Here is a 17,032-nt window from a genome sequence, read left to right on the forward strand (position 1 = left end):
GTGGCAACCTTTCTAACCTGACCACTGGTTGGATGCTGGGGACCGTGGGGAGAGACCCGGGAAAATAATGAGTCACTTTTGACACGTTGGGTTTGAAGTGTCCAGTCGAGGCCTGTGGGGCATCCAGAGGGAGGAAGCCAGGCGGAGGCTCGGGGCTGGAAGGCGTAAGGTAAGCGAGGGCTTGGGCAGCCGCCCACGGCGCCCACGTGTAGGCGTGTGCATGTGGAAGTGGCTCTCCTGCGCATTACTTGTATGTCTTCCTTGGAGAAATGTCTATTTATATCTTTTTCCCTATTTTAAAAATTGGATTTAGTTTTTTGTGTTTCTATCATTAAGTTGTAGGAGTTCTTTATATATTCCAGGTACAAGACCCTCATCAGATAGGTGATCTGTGAAATTTTTCTCCGGTTCTGTGGGTTCTTTCACTCTCTTGATGGTGTCCACTGAAGCACAAAGTTTTTAATTTTGGTGAAGTCCAGGATGCGTAATTTATTTTTCAGTTAAGTTTATTGGAGTAACATTGGTTCATAGCATTATGTAAATTTCAGACGTACAATTCTGTAACGTGCCCTCATGTACTCTACCGTGTGCTCGCCTCCGACGCCAGCCTCTTCCCATCGCCATGTATTCGGCCCCTTCCCCTCTGACCCCCCCCCCCCATAACCACCACACTGCCGTCTGTGTCTATGAGTCTGTGTTTTGTTTGTTTGTCTGTTTGTTGCTTTTTGTCTTATATCCCATATATGAGTGAAATCACATGGTTCTTACCTGGAGGGTCCTCAGGAAATTAAGAATAGAGCTACCTTATGACACAGCCATCCTGCCTCTGGGCATGTACCTGAAAAATTTGAAGACACTTATTTGTAAAGATATATACACACCCCTATGTTCACTGCAGCATCATCCCCGATCGCTAAGACATTTCTTACGTAACCTGGTGGCACGCCCCCGCGGGCTGCCCCTCCCGCTGGCCTCAGTGACCCATTCCATGGTCTGAAGGCCGATGGCGCCCATACCTGGCTGAGCACCACATCGCCTCGTGGGAACATTTGAAAACGGGACTCAGCTTTACGGCTGGTCACTTGCATGGGTCTCGTTCTCCTTTCTGTGTCATCTATGAAATTCCTGTTGTCGGTCCCTAGGCCCCGTGAACGATGCTGCGAATTGGAAAGCTAGCAAGCAGATTCCCAGCGCCGCTCCTATAGATCCTGATTCGTTAGCCAGAGAGGGGCCCGGGGATCTTCTGTTGTTCTGGTGCAGCCAGTCCCCAGAGCAGGGATTTGTAAACTGTCTACATGTATGCCAGTGCTCGTTAACCTTACAGATTACCCTCGGACAGAGCTGTTTTACTTTTGTCACAGTCTGATGAGTTTTTCTGCTTCTGGGCAACTAACACAGTGCCCCCCAAAATGTTTAATGAAATGCATTCAATTGAATCTAGTTTTCTTGGCTTAGAACAGATTAAAAGCCGCAAGTTTAGAAAGGGGAGGGTGCTTTAAAGATGTACCACCTGACAATTTAACAGAGTTATCGTCAAGAAGAAGTCACAGACACTCAGACACAAAGCAGCCGGGCCTTTGGGAAGCAACGGGTTCTGCAGGTTCATGCTGGAGATGGAAGAAGAACCTGACTCTCCCCATCAGGTTCCCTTCCACTTCCCTCGACACATTACTCCCTTATGAACATCTTACCAGCTGGGCACAGCCACCCCCTGCTGTTAGTTATACAGGGCCCAACGGCCACCCTGTATCACTTGCCTACTGTGCGCTTTCAAATGCCATGTCCATTAATTCTTCATCAACACAGCAAAGACAATGGGCTCATAAAGAATATGAGAAGACTAAAGCTCAGGGTGGTTGCACAGCCCGCCCAAGGTCACACAGCTGGTAGGCAGAACAAATCGTACCCAGGCCTCCTTGTTCTGTGCTTTTACTGCTAAATCAGGGGCTCTCAAGAGAAGTTTCATAGCACTCAGTTGTGTGGCATTTTGCATATAAGTTGATAATAGTTAGAGAGTGGAAGTTCGTAAAAGATTGATATTTTTAAAAGAAATTAGATTTCATTCAGGATTATCCCCAAATACTGGCACCCTGCCCCATTTGTTTGCTCATGGGCATTGCTGAAAGGGAAAGAACATGATGTTGTAGCCATGAGAGTGGAGGAAACCAAAGTACAGCCCTGGCTGTGCTCAAGGAGTCTGCCAAGGATGTGAATCTGTCATGTGTGTCTTGGCTGAGAGAAGATTTAGAACATTGGAGAAGTCAAGTCCAATAACAGAGAGTGTACACTGGGGTCAGACTACTGAATTTTTATACTGAACCTGGTCTTTATTGCTGTGTGGAAAATGGTAAGCACTTTCAATAAATGTCAGTAAAAGTTTATACAGTTTCGAGTTTTATAAACAGTATCTCTAGCTCTCAGAAATGGCAACTATTGTATTTCATACATTGGGCCTGGGTAAGTGAATAAACATTGTAAGCATATATTTCATAATTATTTTAAGCACATATTTAATAATTTTTCTTGCTTTCTTGAAACTTAGTGAGATTGTTTGTGGATAATTTGTATGACCTGTGTTTCTTCTTTACACTATCAAGAGAACTATCCACCGCTGCCTTTTTATTCTGCTTGAGAAATAGCCTTATAACAAATTTAGGCACTCGCTTTTATCAAATAGCAAAACTGGTAAAAGTTAGTTAACATTGCGAGTCTTGGCGAAGGTCGTCCCACGCACTTGGAACATGTGATTCTGGCTGTTCAGTCGCTGTGATTCTGGGTACTGGGACTTCTTGCATTTAGAGGTCTGCATCTGCAGCTCCCTTTTGTGGTCATCTCCCCACAACTCCCTGCTCATCCAATTCCTCAGAAGCCTCTCGCAACTTAAACACAGATGAACCCATGATAAAGTCCTTCATTAGACAAGGCTGAGGGCAGAACAGCACACAGCCAACGTTAAATTATGACCCCTCCACCTGTATCACATTATTTGCTGCAATCATGCCCTTGGTTTTAAAGCATCTTCATATGGAAATAGAAAACAAGCCCATCTTCTATGCCAAGTGAACCACTAGTTACAAAATACAGGGGCCAGTGTTCCTTCTGCCTTCTCCCCACAAGTCCCATAGTGAGTGCCTCTTGTCTGAATGCTTCTAAGATAAGGGCCCAAGATCCCTCACAGAACTAACTTAGTCCGAGAAGAGATGAGCAGACCACTCCACAGTGCACATGTCTCTGCAAATTTCCTATCAGGATAATCACGGCTCAAGGCTGGTAAGGTGTCAACTGCCTCTGCCTGTTGCTCCCTGCACCTCATTTTCCTAAAGTGAGCATCCTTCCTAGCTAAGAGCTGTGGGCATGCATCTCTTGAAACTGGAAACAAACTAGCTATAAAGTCAGGCACATTTAGTTTGGATGCCTAAATATGTTTTCTTTTTGAGAAAAAAAATGTTAGCATAAAGATTATGTAGACTGTGTGTTCTGAATGGCACAGAACACCCCAATTTTAAGGCCCTGTAAAATATTTGGACATACTTTGTTGTTCAAAAATAACATGTTGTAACAGCGTATTTATCTCTGTATTTGAAAGATACGGCATAATCCACGCTGGCGGGGTAGGGAAATACCTCAGTGACTGGATCCTGCACGGAGAGCCTCCTTTTGACCTGATAGAATTGGATCCCAATCGCTATGGGAAATGGACGACCACTCAGTACACTGAGGCCAAAGCCAGGGAGTCATACGGATTCAACAATATTGGTAAAGTGCAAATTTACTGTTGTGTACAGAGCGTGCACAAAATGGACCTGCAGCGCCGCTGACTCCGTGCTTTTCATTCGGTGCACTTTGGTGGGAGGGGGTGGGGATTCTAGAAAACCTAGTGCGTCTAAGACGCAACAAGAAATCTGTAGGCGTGTATATATTTCATGTGTGGCGTGCGTCAGCGATTTTCAGTTTTAAATTCATTTTTACTTTACCGTTCGACAAGTATAAAAACGACAGCTTTGAGGGATGTTTCTTTACGTCCGTTTGATATAGAGTATGCCTCTGGGTTTTCAGTACGCTTCTCCGTTTCGTGAAGCCCTTCAAAGCGTTTGATAGCTTCCGTTACATGCTGCGTAAGAACTGGGTTTCCTTTTCCAGTTGGGTACCCCAAAGAAGAGCGGTTTGCCGGGAGGCCGACTCAGCGAGTCAGTGGGCTTTACAAGACCCTGGAGTCGAAATGTTCCATGGGCTTCCACGCGGGCTGGGAGCAGCCACACTGGTTCCACAGGCCCGGCCAGGACCCGGGCTACAGGTGAGCGGCTCACTTCCCCTGCCTGGGGCTCTGACTGCAGGACAGCTTCGGAGGCGGGAAGGGGGCCGTCCGGGCCGGTTCCCCTCCCATCCTGTGGCGCCACCCCAAGCCCGCAGCACTTATTTTCTGGCAGTGGGGGGCATTCGTCTATCCCACATGACACTGGCCCACGTCTAGGACCCACTTGGCCTCAAGAGTCCCCCACCGGTCCTGGTGAAGCCTCTGCGTGGCATTTTCCAGGAGCTTGGGGGAACCTCCTCACCCCCTGCAAGTCCCCACGTGCCTTCGGTTGGCTCCTAAAGGTCTGTCCCGGCTTGGGGTGCCCGCTTGAATCGCACAGTATGGAAAGAGCGTGGAGAGGCGGGTCTTCCTCCACCAAGGGAGAGTTCAGAGCACCCGTTCCCGGTGCGCGTGCTGAGTCGTGCAAATTGTACGCACTCTTAGCATTTGAGGTTAAGCTAACACGTGAAGACAGTTCTCTGAATTCCTCTAACGTCGTTGCCATTGTTTTACTTGGATTACATGCCGTCATTGTTCGTGGGATTAGCAGTGATTATATATATCTTTTTCTCACAAGAATTCATAAACCAAGGGAAAACAAATAGCAAACCTAGAAATTATCTTTTTTAAATCTCTTATTGCTTATTTAAACAGGTTTTGATGTCTACTCTAAGACCAGCTCTAAATGGTGCAAAGTATAGTAGAGGGCCAGTTGTTGGTTAATGAATTTGGGCTCCCCAGGCAGCTAGTCTAGATTATCCGGGGGCAAAACATTGGCTTGGTTTTTCCTAAATGACTCAGATAAATGCCAGCTCTATTCCTCACCTTGCACTGTTTGGATCTGGCCTGTTTCTTCTACTATTTTAATAATTAAACTACTGAAAACTCATTTTGCAGACTTAGCAGCCTGCTCTGAAGTTAAAATACCACATTAGGAGTCCACTTTACAAAGTTCAAGAGGCCCTGCATAATGAATCTGGAGACCTTTGTTCCGGGGCCAGCTCTGTCACTAAATAATGCAAAGTCCTTGGAAGTCACACTGTGTCTTTTCTCTAAAAAATGAAGATGTTGGATCAGATCCTTGCTCAGTCCAGGTGTGGAGCCTGTGAATGCAGACTGTGGGTCCCACCCAGACCTGCTGCATCAAATCTGCATTTTAACAAGGGCAAGAGATTTGTATTTGCGTTAACATTTGAGAAGCACGGGACAAGAGAGCTCCACCCCCATAAATTCTGATTTAATTAGGTCCAAAAAATTGGTGTTTTTAAAAATGCTTCTTAGGTGACTGATATGCAACCAAGGTTGAAAACCACAGGACTGGTTGACTCCTAAGCTCTCTTCCAGATTTGAGAGCCCGCATGTCCTAGCTTATTTCCTAGTGGATAATTACTTTATTCACTATGAAATGGGTCAAAGGGATGTATGAGTAACTTCAAAAAATCAGATTCCAAAATGTACGTGTGATTTGCAGAGCAGAATTTTAGGCTGCATTTTTTTTTTCTCCAAATGGGATTTACTACATGAATAGAGTTTATTCAAATATCCTAATTCTGTAATTTTCTGAAAATGAATGACAGTTGTTTTATGACAAACATTGTGTTGCAGGCCAAGTTTTCGCCGCACAAACTGGTTTGAGCCAGTGGGCTCTGAGTATAAACAAGTGATGCAAAGAGTAGGGGTGATTGACCTGTCACCATTTGGCAAGTTTAACATCAAAGGCCAAGATTCTATTAGACTGTTGGACCATCTCTTTGCAAATGTCATCCCAAAGGTAAATAACCTGATAATGGTACAAGGTCTAGGACTGTGGCCTGCTTAACTCTCTTATCCTCTCATTTAAAACAAACAAACAAAAAACAAAAATAAAATCCCAATATGTTATTTTAGTCCACCTAATGATTTCTGTATGAACACTGATCGAGGGTATGCTAGCTAGTTTTTTAATTTAAATTTTTGCTGAATGAATCATCACCCAAGGACCTTATTACTTTGCTTAATTGTGTCGATAGGAACTACAACATTGACTGAAGTATAATTTTTATGACAAATAATTGCAATTTAAACTGAGAACTTCAAAATTAGTTTTGGGCTTATGCTTACAAATAATTCACACAATGGATATAAATGGTAAGATTCAGATGGTTTTCATTGTTGACACCTACATTTTTTCCATGTTGTTTTAAAAGGATGCCTGAGATTTATGTTTCATCCTGAGATGATTTTAAATTCTTTTGTGCAGGTGGGTTTTACAAACATAAGTCACATGTTGACACCGAAAGGTCGAGTATATGCTGAGTTGACCGTTTCTCACCAGTCTCCTGGGGAGTTTCTGTTAATAACTGGATCTGGATCAGAACTTCACGATCTTAGGTACGTGGGAACCTAGTAAGAAAATTTTATATGGATTAAACATTGTCTAAATCTTAAACTGAGTTTTTCTTTTACCAGTAGTTGAAAGTACAACTTTAATTCTTAAGCCTTATTGTTTCAAATAAACTTCATGTTTTTATAGGAAATTACTTAAAGGGAGGGACCCTGTCCCCACCCCTTCCAAAAGGGAATCCCTCTACAGGGAGTACTGGTTCTAATAACATCAACTCCCATTTTTTAGGCATTGTCAATATGTCAGAACTCTTTTTACATGTTATCTTAATGAATTCTCTTAATAGATATATATTTGCATGGTATATACTATTCCCATTTTCAGACGAGGAAACTGAAGTTTGGGTTAAAGGAGCTTGCTGATGCCAGTCTTTCTGATTCTGGTGCCCACATGTGGTCGGCTGCCTCCCTGGGTTATCTTATCCCTTTTTCATGCCCTGTGCTGTCTGGTCCACAGATGGATCTAAATCTGTGACCTGCCAGGTTGACCCTTCACATGAATCTTTAGTCTACTATTTAGCCTGCTGTAAAATTTGTAGTCTTCAGTCTACAGATTCAGAATATTTTAGTATTCTGAAAATACTTGAAATATTACTGTTTAATAAATGTCAGATAGGAGTGAGTAGGCAGAATTGTCACAAAAGTTCAGCAGGAGAAATCTTGACTCTGACAGCTTCTCACTCTAGTTATAAACTGATGCAAATCATATCCCCTAACCCCAGATGCATTGGGAGCCGTTTTAGTAGCTCAGCTTTGTGTAAACCCAGGTGATCATTTTATGAGAGACTTGTGTAGTTCTAGGGACTGCTCGATAAATCATAAACAAACTCTATAACTGGGTTCCAATAACTCATCAAGACAGAAATTGGAACCAGTCTTTAGAGTTTTTATATTTTCCTTGTGCTTGTCAAAGCAATTCTGTGTCTGGTGGCAGGCACATTATTAACTTTTGGCAGCAGGGACGTGCCTCCTGTGTACAGGTATTAGAGAAAATTCGAGTTTAAATTAATTTTTGAAGATTGAGTCATTAGTTTAAATGCAATAGGGCTGTCACTATTTAAAATAATTGTGTGGCAGAGCTCATTTAGATTGAAGGATCCTTCTGTACTGTGAAAAATTACCCCCAATTTATATACGCAGGTGGTTTATAGAGAATCACTTCACATCTCTGGGACTCAGTTTCTTCAACTTTAAAAATTAGGTGATTATATGAAACAACACTCTGGGGACTTTCTGGTCATTCTAGACACAGAACATGTCTTCAGAGAAATAATGTTACCAACATGCATTATTCAAGCAAGATTCAGCACAGTGTTTATGACTCAAATGCAGATGGATTGAAGAAGAGGCAGCCAGAGGTGGATATGATGTTGAAATTAAAAACATAACCGATGAGCTGGGAGTCCTTGGAGTTGCGGGGCCACATGCAAGAAAGGTCCTTCAGAAACTGACCTCTGAAGATCTTAGTGATGATGCCTTCAAGTTTCTTCAAACCAAGTCCTTAAAGGTTTCCAACATTCCTGTCACTGCTATTAGGATATCCTATACTGGTAAGAATCAGAAAATAACCTGGAGTGAGTCTCTAAAGTTTAAAAGAAGCTACCAGAAATGCACTCTCTCTCTCTCCCTCCCTTCCCTCTCTCCCTCTCTCAGTATAATTTTGGAGGAAGATTTCTCCTGCCCAAATTTCATGACAATTCTGTCTCTGCACTTCTCTTCTGAGAGAGTCATTCCACAGGTTCCCAGTTGTCCTAGAGCTGCCTACCGTTTGTAAGAGTAGATAAGAGAATGGGAAGACAGCAGCTGCTGGAATAGTTGGGAGGGTAGACAGAATATATAGGCCAGTTCCCTCTACCTGGGAACATTCAAGATCACCTCCAGTAAATCGTCTCCCACAGAGACCGTCTTGAGTGGGTCTGGCACCTCTCTTGCAGCATTGCTGTTCTTCTTTCTTTCTAGACTCAATGTGCATTAGGAAATCTTCATATAGCACCTAACCTTGCACACAGTAGGTGTTCAAAACAGAGTTGAATGAATATTCGTTCTTCAGCTCCCATTGGTGCTCTGGGCTCACTTCCAACTCCCTCTGGGCCTCCTTGCCCTTTCACGGAGGAGTCCCTGGTGCCAGGCATTTGTTCAGTTACGTGTCGCTCGCCTGGTGGTGTCCTGGAAAACACGTCACCGCTAGCCCTCGACATTGGCAACAAGGAGAACACACAGCACAGAGGCCATGGCCCTTCCCTGGCATCCGTGCACCTTTTCCCCACCCTCTTCTACCTACCCTTGGCAACATGGTCACCAGAATGAAGCAGAAGCAGAATAAAAAATAAGTAGGCTGGGTTGGGTTTCATTCCCTTTGGTTTTTGCCTGCAGCTCTAATGGTGAAAGACATGACCAAGTGGGGAAGAAAGGGCGGGTTAGGGGGGTTAGAGGCCATGACTATCCCACAGTGAAGACTATTTCAATGAATGTCAGGTGCTTATTGTTTTAAGCCTTGTGATTTGGGGGCAAGGAGCTAGGAGTGGAGGTGCCTAAACCTTGAACCCCTTATCTGGATGAACTGTGCCATGGTGATCACTCAACATTAGGCAGCCGGGGTCAAGGGTCAAGGTGAACTCCTGCTGCACCGCAGCCTTTCAGGCCATGTGAGGATTGTCCTAGAGAGCGCCCTCTGCGTGAGAGATGGGACTGGGCACGCACGCACCTGCGACATGGCAGCCTCCTGGGCAGTGGGCTTTTGTTGGAACTTTTTTTTTATGAACTGGTCTTTTAAAACTCAGCAACGTCTGTGTTGCATAAATGGAATCTCTCTACTTATTTATGTGTTTCAGCTAAAGCACGTTAGACCTTGTGACCGTTGTTCTTCCTCTGATGTGGCACTTGTGGGGTCATTTCAGGTGAGCTGGGCTGGGAGCTGTACCACAGACGAGAAGATTCTGCCGCACTCTACGAGGCCATCATGGGTGCAGGCCAGGAGGAGGGGATCGACAACTTCGGAACATACGCCATGAATGTCTTAAGGCTGGAGAAAGCGTTCAGAGCCTGGGGGTCGGAGGTTTGAAATGCTAGCGTCTTCATAAAAATGTTGTTTATTGTATCTGATTTTTATATAAGGGCTAGTTTCATTCGTTTTGGTTTTTTTTTCATTATTTTTATAAGGGCTAGTTTTAACTGCTTTAACATTGGCTCTGATTGTAGGAGAAATTATGTGTTATTCGATAACTTTATTTAATTAGGGGAAGAGGTTTTTCTTTTCAATTTCCCAGTTGAAAGTTCAGTGGAATTATGACATAATGTTTATTCTGCCTAATTCCTCCTGTTGGCAGAGAGCCCTGGACACCCGTCCCTGACTGTGTGGAGCTGTGGCTGCTCCGAGGGGCCTGCCTTCCCCACACGACTGGGGACCGCCTTTCAGATCCCCCCTCCCCCGTCATGACGCCCATTCTCATTTCCTTCTTGTCACGTTCCTCTTGGGGAAATGACACCAATAGTCTCTTTCTGGGAGCAGAGCTGATGTTCTAGGATGTGTTGTCTAGCCTACTTCTACCACTGATAATAGGAGGTAAAAATTTCTATTTGTACAGTGTCACACCGTTTTCATATGCGTGGTTTCACATACCTTCTCAGCTCTCCTGACTACTGGCGATTCTTGGACAAGGGGTCGGGAGCCGGGGTATCTAAGTTACCCCCATTCTGCACACTGAGAAACAGTAAACAGCTTGGCCCGGGTTACACGAAGAGGCCAAACTAAGGCTCAGACCCTGTTCTTCTGTTTTATCTCCCATATAGCAGGCTCTCTCTGGACCCCTGAGTTTTTTCAGACCCCTAGTTGTTTCCTTAGAGGACAGTGGGGTTGAGAGGGGAGGTGAGGAGCAGTGGTAAAGGATGCCCTTTAGAGCGGGGTCTCTGGGGTTTGAATTTACACTCCACCGCATATGTGGCCTTGACTCTCCAGCCTCTGCTCGCTTTCCTATGAAATACAGATCATTTTTCTCCTTCAGAATTATAGCTAATAGTCTATAAAGTGCCGAGCACACAATCGGATGAATTTAGCTGGAGAGCAAAGTGGGTTTGAGGTGGGGAGGGCAGCCTCCTGGAGCCACCTAAGAAGAAGGGCCCTGGGGACTATCTGCAGGAGAGATGCTCCGTTACGGGATTGCCAGCCTGCAACCAGGGCCCTAGACGAGGCTGCGGCGCGGGCAGAAACAGGACAGCTCTGTGCCCGCCCGCTGCCCAGAGCTGCAGAAGCAGCCTTTGGAGGCGGCATTGCGCCACCTCCTGCCTTTCTATCTCCCGCCCCCTCCCTGGAAGTCCCGGCAGTGCCAGCGCGCCCTCTAGTGGTGTCACAGCCGTCCGTCCGCTGGGCTGTGTTTTAATCCCCTCCCCCCCCAGAGAAATTCTAAAACTTGGAGCAGATAAAAAATACTTTTAGAGTTGCTCAAATCAATTAGAAAATATAAGATCACGTTTTATATCACGTGAAACAAGTCTATATTACTCCTCTGGTTTATGCTACTGGCCTGTTGTCGTTTTTAAAAAGTTTGGCTACTTTTTATGAGGTTTAGAGAAGTTCTCTGGGAGCGAAAGTGACCCAAATAAGACAACAAGACAAACAAACAAGATCCATCACCTCCAGATTCAGTCCCAAGTAGTGGCTTCAGCTCTTACTTGAAGCATACGGTGATGCCTCAGCTGTGTTTGAAGAGACTGAGGCCCATCTCCGCCCAGCCTGCAGGCTCGGGGCCCGTGGTCAGCCCTGGTGGCGCTCCTAGCAAGCATAAGGGACTCATCTTATTACCGGTGGCATTTAAATATGAAATTTAAAAACTGTAACTGCGGTTTGGATTCATGGATCGTCAAAGAAAGGAGAGAACATAGGACCTACACGGGGCAGGTTTGGGCAGATGTGAAGACTTGGACTGCGGAGTTGTGTAGGACTTTCTGTTGTGGGAAACTTCCAGAAAACAGCCTTTCTTACTGTGTATGTACGTGGAGCTGTGCTCGCCTTCGCTCTGGGCTCCTTGCACGTGTTTGCTCAGACCACCCTTTCCTACCAACGCAGCACAGGATTCATGGCAAAGAAGCCCTTGGGCCAGATACCGGGGGAGTAAGTGCACACAGCGAGCCAACTGTTCATCGCCTTTGTGGTGGCGGCTTTGGCTCAGATGTGGCACGGACTGCCCTGGAACCCGAGGACAAAGGTCATGTGCTTCCTGGGCTCACGGCTACAGCAGAAGGGCCTATGTCATTCTCCATCTTTGGTTTTTTTCCTGACTTATATTCATGATTTTCAGAAAATTTCTTTAAGGCTAGAAGCCAATTTACAGGGATTAACTAACCCTCTATGACACAGCTCCCTGTCCTATTAACAGTGAGCGAACCCACCTGCTGTCGGGGTGCATGAGGAAATGATAAAACATCTCTGCGACGATTATGATTCCCAGGGCTTAGGGAACATTCGTAAATTACTCCTTCTGCTCTGGAATTTTCAACCAATTAATCAAGGCTGACAGTGTCATTGATGGGTCCCAATAATCAGGAGACAGGAATGAAGCCATTTTATAAATTATCCTAAAGGATATCTTCAAGAGGATCATGTGAAAACATTTATGCCTAGTTTGAATCCCAGAAAAGGAAACCTAAGGAAGGAAGGAAGGAAGGAAGGAAGGAAGGAAGGAAGGAAGGAAGGAAGGAAGGAAGGAAGGAAGGAAGGAAGGAAGGAAGGGAGGGAGGGAGGGAGGGAGGGAGGGAGGGAGGGAGGGAGGGAGAGAGAGAGAGAGAGAGAGAGAGAGAGAGAAAGAAAGAAGAAAGAAAAGATTGAGCTTCAACCTCTGTTTTTCCCTTGTCTCTTTTCCTAAACTCTGTAGGAGTCATTTTCCTACCACCTGCTTTCTCCTCTATTTATCCTGATTCCTGGCTAACTGTGAGATAAGTAAATTAAGTCATAACTTCTCAAAACCTAATTATGCTAAATCATTACATAAAAATATATGAAAGTCTTGTTTCTGGGAGGAACATCATGTGGTGGTGACCCTTGGATATTTATTATAATAAAACTCATGGAAACAAACTGTGAATGTTAGGTTTTGCTTTGCTATTGAAATGATAACTGAAAGGCTACATTTGAATTTTAGATTTAAAAAAAATCTCTTTAAAGACCAGCCCATAATTTTCCTTTTTCACAATCTGTATTCAAAATCAAAAAGTATTCTCTTTCCTAAAAAAAAAAAAAAAAAAAAAATACTTGAAAGTCACTGAAATTATTTTCACTTGTCTAAGATTTAAACCGTGTGTTTCCCTTTTAGATGAACTGTGATACAAATCCCTTGGAAGCTGGACTGGAATATTTTGTAAAGCTAAACAAGGTATGTTTACATTCCAAAGTGTACTTGAAGTAAATCTTAAAATTATGCTGTCTCATGACAGAGCCTTGCTTTAAAATTTAACCAAGTGTGATTATAGGACAAATGAGTTGGATGGAAATGCTAAGCATTGCTCAAGTGCTTCATATTAAGCTTTGTCAAAATTTGGTATCAGTTCAATCTCTTGCAGCGTGCTTGTAGAGGTAAGAGCTGATTCCAACAACTTTAAAGCCTAAATCTACATTCTAAGATAAACGTTAGTAAGGATAAGATGTCAGCGGACATCCTTGTAAAACCTGGTGACTTGTGAAGCCACACATCAGCTAGTCAGACATGCTGCATTGCTGGATCTCCCGGGTGCTCCCAGCACAGAGCAGCTCACTTCAGCACATCTGTCCGTCTGCTTGCTAAGCATCTCTGTATGTAACTGCAACATCTGAGTATAAGCAAATGAGACATTTCAAATGTGTTCAGCATAAAATTGGTATTTACTGAGAAGCCAATACAGGCCCAAAGAATCATAACTGATATTGACGTTCTAAAGGGAACTCCTACCCCAGTGGTTTTCGAAGTGCAGTCCTCAGGCAGAACACATCAGCATCATCTGGGAGCTTGTGAGAAATGCAGCTGCTTAGGCTCCACCCCAGACCTGCTAAACCAGAATCTCTGGGGGTCAGGCCAAGAAATTGGTTTTACCAAGCTGCAGGGGATTCTGGTGCAGCTGAAGTTTGAGAAGCGCCACCCTACATAATTATTATGGAAAAGCATATTATGAGGCCAACTTATTATAGCTTAGCTTAGTTATACAAGCCCTATAAACATATGTATGAGGTTATCCCATGCTTGTGGACGGGATGTTGTGTTTCTCCAAAACTCATGTGCTAAAGCCCAGATCTTAACCCCCATAATGTGATGCTATTTGGAGGTGGGGCCTTTGTGAGATAATTAGGTTTAGATGAGATCGTGAGGTGGGGCCCCCGTGTTGGAATTTGTGTTCTTATGAGAAGAGGAAGAGACCAGAGGCTCCCTCTCTGTACATGTAAGGACACAGCGAGAAGGTGACCATCTGCAAGCCAGGGAGAGGGCACTTAGAGGGGGACTGAATTGCCTGGCACTTTGATCGTGGACTTCCCAGCCTCCAGGACTGTGAGAAATAAATTCCTGTTGCTTAAGCCACCCAGCCTGTGGCGCTTTGTTACAGCAGCTCTCTCTGACTGAGACACCCATTGAGCAGCGTCTTGGTTACTGTGAGAGCTCGATGGAGCTGCGGTTAGGTTGTAAGTTGGAACAACAGCTATTGCTGTTCCGGATACTTGTGAGAATTCCAGTAACAAACCGTCCTGCCTTAGGTGCTAATAAGCTAAAGTAAAGGCTGTTTTCCCATCCTATGGAAATATGGGAGCACACATGCATATGAATCAGGCTAAGGAAACTTTTTTAATGCCCCTGCTTCAGTTCCCAAATTCTGAGCTAAGATAGTAACATAAACATGTATATTTACAGTATTGAATTTTAGAAAAAGAGCCTCCTCCTAAAGGGCTTTAAAGGGAATATCTTTCTGTGCATATTCCCCTTGACTTTTATTTTTATGATGTACCATCTGCCTCCAGACCAGAGGAGGCAGGTGCTTGGAATTCAAGTAGACCCTGGCAGCAGATTGCTCCTGATAACAGAAGTCTTGGGTTAGCTGTTTCAAATAAGGGTAAAAATGGCCTGGCTCTTGAAAGCACTAAAGCTCCACTGTTGGTCGCCGATAGGTAAATAGATAACTGTCTCTTTTGCTCAGTGTTTGGATATTATTGTTTGGGAATAAGGCATAGATAAATTATCTCTTCGTATTGAAAATGGATTTTAAAACTCCCTTTATGGTTGTAAGCAGGTGTGGATTGCGTATTTATTAGTTCCTCTAAATTATTTCAATAGCCAAAGCCCAGCTCAGAACTAAGTTAGTTGAACAGATCATGATTTTGATTGACGGTGGTGTGTTTTTATGACTTCTGAATTGTTGCTCCTCATTCTGGTGTCACAAAGTTAATGTCTGATGCTCTCACTGGGTGAAGGTCTGTGCAGCACCAGGACCTGGACCTACCTGAGCCAGCCTTTTTCAGTTATGTTGACTCAGGTGGTTAGTGGGTGTCAACTGAGCCAAGCTGGTGCTTGCTCATTTCCAAACAGGGGAATAGGTTGGGTCAGCTTTGTTTAGATCCTGCAGACATACCCGATTTTATTGCTGTTCGCTTTATTGGTCTTCCAGATATCGTGGATTTTTTTAGAAAGGGAAGGCAAGGCCTCGATGCTTGAATATTGCAATAAAGCAAGTTGTAGTCCTGCTGCTGTTGGAGAGCCTTGCCTTCCATTTGTAAAAAACACAACATCTATGAAGCAGAATAAAGCGAAGAGCAGTAGAACCAGGTGTGCCTCTATGTAGAGTCCCCTGCTGGGCCCTTAAGCATTTACATAATGATTGTTTGAGCCGTAGTATGAAGAAAAATGCAGAGATGCAACTGTGTCACAACTAGGAGGGCCTGCAGATCGCTCAGTGCCACCTCCTCGCTTGAGGGGAGGAAACGGACGGCAGAGAGGCGCAGCCAGCAGGGTTCGCCCAGGCTGGGCTCTGACCTCACTGTAGTGCCTTCTCACCCGTCACTTTGCCCAGCAGGTCCTTTCCCATAAAAAGCTTACCAGCCTTGAATAACTGCCCAGGAATTCCTTTTTTGGAGAACATATATCATAGAGTTTACATGGACCCCACTCCATTAACTGATACCTCCCATAGTCATGTTTTTGTTATAACAAATTCTGAGATTCATGGTGGGATCAGAATAGCTGCATTGCCTATTTTAAGAAGGAAAAGAGGTGAGTAAGGAGATGGACCATTAGGCTTCATAAGGGCAAATTGAGTTCTTGTCAAACGGGTGTAAAAGTAGAGAAAAGAAAACTGGAATAATGAAGAAATCTTAGACGGCAAGGAAGGTGGTGTGACTGCGCTTGCCTTCCTTCCTTCCAGTTGTTTGAGCCGCAGTCCCCATGGCACTGGCTTCAGTGAAGCAGGTTAACACCTGTGCAAAATTCACTCATCTAGTTAACATTAAGTTTCATTTACTGAACACCTTTCTACACCACAGGGTTAAAGTTAAAGATGTAACTCCTGGTTGCTCTCAGATCTTGTGAAGCTTGGAACAGATGGCATTTCAGGAACTAACGCTGTAGGAAACACTGTTAGCCATAATTGTGAAAATATGGTCCACGGGAGGAGGGTTGTTTAGCTGCACAAAACAGCACCATCCTGTGGAGAGTGAGCGTAGGCCTGGAAAGGAAGCGCGAGCCAGGGCTGTGATGCAGGGGAAAATAACCGAACGCTTGTATCTGCTTTTAGATTCCCTCAGCTGAAACCCCTTTACCTGAAACTCATATCATTGTTCCTATTGGTATTAGAATTTGTTCCAAAGGAAGTTACTTTCGGGGGGAAAGGTTAGTGGCTTTTTTTTTTTTTTAAATGGAAGAAATGCATTAATCAAGAGCAAAAGGAAAATCAGCTGCCTTAAAATGGAGGCATATGTATTCTTGGAATTTTCCTCTTGGAATTACTGAATCTTTGTCCATTTCCAAAGAACCTCAGCCAAGATTCACAGAGAATCAAGTACTGAGTGTAATGTGTTTAAACCAGATCAGAATATTTTTTCTGAAGATCCCCCATCCCCCTGCTTCTCTCCCTCTCTTTCCCTGTCTTGGGTTTCTAACCAGAGAAATGGAGTAAAATGTAATATATATTAATCACAAGTTAGAAGACAATGTTGATTCTAGAAAATACAGGGTCTCTCTTTGTAGAAAAATTATTTAGAGCCTGACTATTCAGTAAGCAAAACGAAACAAAAAGCAGTACAGTAGCAGAGAGCTTATCCCCAGGCCTACTACATCCTCAGTATTCAATAAATATTAGAATTTTAAAAAATATGTCTGTATTGGTTTCAGAGAGAGGAAGGGAGAGGGAGAG

The 17,032-nt window shown here is 44.1% G+C and overlaps 1 protein-coding gene across 1 annotated transcript in view; it reads left to right on the top strand.

The window, feature by feature from the left end:
- The window catches only part of DMGDH (dimethylglycine dehydrogenase), a 46,565-nt gene that overhangs the window by 16,045 nt on the left and 13,488 nt on the right, over positions 1-17,032 (top strand). The window contains exons 8-14 of the mRNA XM_081133645.1: positions 3,587-3,756; positions 4,141-4,294; positions 5,900-6,065; positions 6,534-6,664; positions 8,009-8,226; positions 9,574-9,731; positions 12,982-13,041. Of these exons, the coding sequence (XP_080989771.1) occupies positions 3,587-3,756; positions 4,141-4,294; positions 5,900-6,065; positions 6,534-6,664; positions 8,009-8,226; positions 9,574-9,731; positions 12,982-13,041 (1,057 nt within the window). The remainder of the gene's footprint in view (positions 1-3,586; positions 3,757-4,140; positions 4,295-5,899; positions 6,066-6,533; positions 6,665-8,008; positions 8,227-9,573; positions 9,732-12,981; positions 13,042-17,032) is intronic.

Source organism: Miniopterus schreibersii (assembly GCF_964146895.1).
Source record: "Miniopterus schreibersii genome assembly, chromosome: 3".
NCBI lineage: Eukaryota > Metazoa > Chordata > Mammalia > Chiroptera > Miniopteridae > Miniopterus > Miniopterus schreibersii.